The sequence below is a fragment of the Crocodylus porosus genome, unplaced genomic scaffold (assembly GCF_001723895.1).
Source record: "Crocodylus porosus isolate Cpor-Errol unplaced genomic scaffold, CroPor_comp1, whole genome shotgun sequence".
In the NCBI taxonomy this organism is placed as follows: Eukaryota; Metazoa; Chordata; order Crocodylia; family Crocodylidae; genus Crocodylus; species Crocodylus porosus.
The window spans coordinates 80,673,741-80,679,259 of NW_017728906.1; the positions used below are offsets into that span (position 1 = coordinate 80,673,741).

The 5,519-nt window shown below is 43.8% G+C and overlaps 1 protein-coding gene across 1 annotated transcript in view; it reads left to right on the forward strand.

The window, feature by feature from the left end:
• The window catches only part of CYFIP1 (cytoplasmic FMR1 interacting protein 1), a 129,302-nt gene that overhangs the window by 112,393 nt on the left and 11,390 nt on the right, over positions 1–5,519 (forward strand). Inside the window, exon 28 of the mRNA XM_019528472.1 lies at positions 3,641–3,771. Coding sequence (XP_019384017.1) covers positions 3,641–3,771 — 131 coding nt within the window. The remainder of the gene's footprint in view (positions 1–3,640; positions 3,772–5,519) is intronic.

Consider the following 5,519-nt stretch of genomic DNA (forward strand, 5'->3'; position numbering starts at 1 on the left):
CAAAACTGACATAATATGCGGTTGTTTTTTCGTCATTGCGGTTTAGCCATGCAGTTTCCTATTCTTAACAATGTAAGCGGCATGTCTGCTATTTTTATCATTGTTCAAAGGTCAGAAGTTCAGCATTTTCATCTAAGGGTCAGAAAGTGATTACCAAAATGTCAATCGCTGACTCCTCAACTTCCTTGAAGCATTCTGGGAGTTTTAGTGCATTTGTTTTAATGCTAGGCCTTGTTTAGCATAAGCACTCTCTCACAGGCATGTGGCCTTTCCAGGAGCTGAGTATGAAACACTTGTTGGCAACAAAAAGCATATCACTGGAGATTGCAGTCCTCTCCCTCATGTCCCTTATGCACCAGATATCCATCTTCCACCTTGTGGAGGCCCTCCTCAGTTGGCCCAGCATGACACAAACTGGTCCTCATTTTGTTACAAGGTGAAGTGTTCAAATTCACGTGCACCCAGATCAGGGAGCAGAAGAGTTGGAGTGCATTGTCAGAGCTGGTGTTTTTGATTTGGTTTTTGTGACTTTTCAGAGTCACCATCTTGGCCTGGTTCAGTGGGAAATTAGACAGTACAGGATAGAGAAGATGTACACAGTCTTGGAGAAGTCCAAGTCCAGGCCAAAGAGGGTGCTGAGCGCAACAGAGTGACAGCAGCCAGGGCCTCATGCAGCAGCTGCTACTGGAGGTCACCAATTCTTTTGGCAGTGGGTAGCTTGTACAGGGTACATCAGGCCAATCGGGCTTGGTCTGGTGTTGCTGCCACTAGGTGTTGCCTCCAAGTTGTACCAGAGCAGGCAGTGAGGACACGGGAATAATGCACTTTGATTGTACAGTGCCTTCCCAGAAGGAATTGCAAAGCAGATCCCACCACTGTTCTTGTTGGCATGGGAAGGGATAGTACAGTGCCAGCAGCTGGGGTCATGGCCAAGGGGAAGACCAGGCCCATCAAGTACTACCATAGCATGTGGAACAGTGTCTCAATGGTGATGGCATAGAACATTTTGGAAAGAGGGCAGCCTTGCTGGGTGCCCCTGTGTGCTGGGAGCAGGGCATATAGCTCTCCATTCACCTGCAGGAAGCTAAAGATATCCTGGTACAGGATCTGGATGGTTGAGGGAGAATACAGGCCCCAAACCAAAGGCTTTCAAAGTCCAGAATAAGAAATTGTGGTTGACTGATTGCAGGATTTTTCTTGATCCAGGGAGACCAGGCCAGTGTTCAGGCTAATGAGTTTCACAGCTGCCGGCATGTCGTTGTAGCAGACACGGATTTTCCTGGGTGGTTCTTTCAGGTACGCTGTAGCTCTGTTCCAGGCCAACAATGGAGGCCATGACCACACCGAGCTGGTTAGTCACAGCTTTGGTTAGGATTTTGTAATCGGTACAGAGGCACACAGTACTGGTTGCCAGTTCTTCATGTTAGCAAGATCTCCTTTCTTGGGAAGTAGCATGATTGCTGCTCACTGGCAGCTGACCAGTATGATCCCATCACTGATGCTCTCCTAGAAGACGTGCAGGACATCCAGGCTGAGGAGGAGCCAAAAGGTCTTGCAGAATTTGGATAATCCGTCAAGACCTGATGCCTTCCCTGTGGTGAGGCCTTCAACAGCAGTGGTCATTTTTACCAAGGATGGCTTCTGTTCAAGCTTGTCAGCATCAGACATGGAGAGTTGGGGGAGGCCCATGTGCAGGTGTTGAACAGCCTCTGGGCAGGCAGGCTCAGCTGCAGAAGCTAAACCCATGCTGGTGGATCTCGGCAGGGTGTGGGAGCACCTGGCCTGATGGGGTTGTAAGGTGACTGATGGTCTCTTGTTCTGTTTACTTTTCTCTAGGTTGACAAAGGACTAGGTCAGGACATTGGCCTGAGTTCTTGGAAATGGGCTTAAATTCTTGCATCCCAGGCTATGCCTTCTACTACTTCTGTTAAGCAGTTTTCTGGAGCTTAAGGCACTCATGAAGCCTGAGGTCATGACCACAGAAATACCTACCGTGGGTAGCAGAAGCAATTTAGCTTGATTTTTGTAGAGTGATTTTTTTCCTGTTCGTTTCCATTGAAGAATCCCTTCTGAAAACCCATTCTTTGCCCTCAAAACCACTGGTGTCCACCCTTGTATGATGATCTACTCCTCTTACACCATCTCATTTTTAATTTATAATAGTCAGAACTTTTATTGTATTGGGGCACCTTTAGGGTTTTTAAGTCCTGACTCTCTAATCTTTTTCTTTTTCTCTTATGTAGGTTTTCTCTTCTTTGGGGCAGTGCTTCAGTGAAAGGGCCATGTCCTGTTAGGGCACTCTTGTTTTTAACAGAATGAATCGTATGTTTGACTGACCTGTTAAGTCAGAAAAATGTTGAAAGAGGTAACATTAGGCTGGCCATATCCTGCATCTTGAGTGGTGGTTGGTCCTACATTTGCGTGTGTGATTTTTCTCATTCAGGGAGATTTGATTTAGTAAGTGCATGACCTCTGTCTCCAGCATCAATAATGGATTGCACCAATACTGTGTCCAAACTGCTAACTTAGTACAGGTCATGGGGATCTCAAAGGACACCTGGGAAGTCTTACTGCTTGCCTTTTTCATTGTTCCATGTCATTTACCATCAAAGTAGGATAATACTCAATCGGATGGACAGAGAGAGCACCATTTAACTCTATAATTCACGTAAGAGATGTTGCTGCTTTAGCTTACTGTTCAGGAACTTTACACTGTCTTGTACTATTGAACTCAAGAATGGATGGAGGGTTTTTTGTTCGTCTCTTATTTTGTGAAAAATTATGCTAGAAATAGCAGCTGAATTTCTACTCAGCTGAATTCATCCTCAGCCAGCCACTGAGCAGTTTGATAAATCCTGGTTCTCCTTCTTTTTCTACTGTCCACTTCAGCTCCAGGCCAGACACACAGCACCTTCATTCTCTCTCTCAGAGCAGTGCTGCAGTTTTCTTCTTCCACTGGCATTAATCTGAAGCTGACGGCACCCTCCAAAAGGGATTCTCCATCTCCTCAGCCCTCTGCGTCATATTGCTTCCTTTCTGGTTGAGAATTGGCAGCGATTTTTTGAGTGAAGTGCACCCTGGGGTCAGGAACAGTATCAAAAACAGGAAGCCGAGGCAGGACTGATAGCAAACAAGGGTCCTGTTGCATCTTCCTTCCTCGGGAGCCCCTTTCACCAACTAACATACCATGTTCTTCCCTGCAAAATCCTTGGAAACTTCTAATTTGCACAAATTATCCAAGTTCCAAAGGTCATCACCAGCTTTAACATATTTTGCCTTTTTTTCTGAATATTCTTAAATATGGCTCAGGTTAATTTATCTTAAGGCCAAGTACACACATAGTCCAACACAGTAAGATGCGCAGATATCCCTCAGTGTCAATGCAGTTGTCACAGTGTAACTGCACCAGGGCAGTCAATAGAGGTAATTAACGTAAATGTCTTTCATGAGGTGTTGCTTGTTATAAAACTGCTGTATTGCTTTTGGAGAGTGGGACAAAAATCCTGATTCCTGTGACTTTATTCACATAAACAGGGCCTCTTAACATTTAAGCTCAGTAAGTTAATGGCTCTGTGTGTGGTCACTACTGGACTAGTTGGCCTCGATTCCTCACACATTTATTTATTTATTTTGATCTCAGGTATCCTGGAATTTTTCCACCATCAGCTGAAGGACATTGTTGAATATGCAGAACTGAAGACGGTGTGTTTCCAGAATTTGCGGGAGGTGGGAAATGCTGTGCTTTTCTGTCTGCTCATTGAACAGAGCCTGGTAGGTACCTAAATGCTGTTGGAAAACATTGTGCATCCCAAAAGGTTTGATAGCACTTGTCACAGACTAAAATCACTGACTTAGAGTCTGAATTTTCCCTGCAGGGAACTGAAGATTCCCTGTAGTAAAGAGACTCATTTTGGGGTGTGAGATCTTTTGGCTGCAGAAACAAGGTTGGTGTAACAGAGCTCTAACACTCAAGGAAAGGAGGCTGTGAACAGTGGTCAGGCCTTGAGGAAGAGAGCATCAGTTGCACTGCTCTGACAATGGCTCTAAAAGGGAAACCTGGCTGTGCATCCAGTCTTCATAATGGGTAATTACTTAGTGCTCCAGAAAATGCACTTAAAGAAGTGGGACGAGGAAGCAAGAGGGAGACGGGGATAATACATCTGTTCTGGACTGAAAAGAGGAACTGATCTTTGGATCAGGCATGAGGAGCACCCTCTCTATCTGCCTACTGTGACCCCATCACTTACCAAGAAACAGGACTCTCAATTGTAGCGTTCTTCATTTTCTCTTAAGCTCTTGAGTTTTTACATCCAATTTCAATAGATTTCAGTAGAATACGCAAGAACCCTTGGTTAAACCATTACGTCTCATGTTTTGTTACTGCAGAGGACATGTAGTAGCACTGTTTCTCTTTAGAGCAGTTGTTCTGATCTCGTATTGTCATCAAATCTGAGCGCGTCTCAGGAATGTAAAAACAGCAAGAACATTATGTAGGAGCAGTATATTGTGACGGTAGCATAGAAATTGGGCACGTAGTGTGGTTCCCGCATATGTAAGATGCCCCTCTACCCTGCCTTCTGCCTGACCTCAGACTAACACAGCTTTTGGTCTCCGTGTTACTTCCTGATGGACCATCCTTATATTTTGAAACGCATGAAGTTCAGATTTTCCAGATTAGCAAGACTAAGGTGAGAGCAGGTATGGAATATGTCTTTTAAATAGGGAGTTGGAATAACTAATCATACATAGATCATGAAGGAAATGAGGTGTTTTTTCTAATCAGAAACACAAACTGTAGTGTGTTTAGACTTTATATGGTTCTATATTTAACTAAGAACAGAATGAATTAGCATAACAGACTTCAGCAGTTCACCCCTAGATACTCATTGAGGACACACTGGAACACAAGGTCATCATTAAGCATCAGCAAAATGATGAAGTGTTTGTCAAGGCTGTGACGGAAAGTAGACGCACTTCTTTTTTTGCTGTTGGAGGGCTTCAGGAGCGTTAATTAAAAACGTACCTTATATTGTGACGTACGGTCTGGGGAATAAAAAGAACTTGGCTCTGTTCTCAGGAGATTGGGGCCAAAGCTCTACATGGATTATATGACCAAGCCAGTTTTCATCATGTTTGTTTACTTTGACTGTAACATAAGGACCTACAGATGTTGTGAAGCTAAATGAACTTCTGTTTTGTAACATTTATGTGGAAGATGCTATAAAAAGGGAAAATGTGGACTACACAAGTAAGGACACCTGCAGTTAAGGTCACATGGCATTTTAAATTATAGAACCTTCTTTTCGTTCATAACTTTTCCAAATTTAAACTCTTTTGACCAAAATCTTCCATGCCAGGTCTCTGTCTGAAGCTGAATTTTTCCTCTAAGACTTTGGCTAAATTGGTTTAACTGTTTCTGAGAAGATGATTAGGGCAAATAAAATCCAGTAATAGTAACATCAAGAAGCAATAAGGCCTCTGTGTTTTAGAGCAGAGACTTGACATTTGGCAAGCATGTC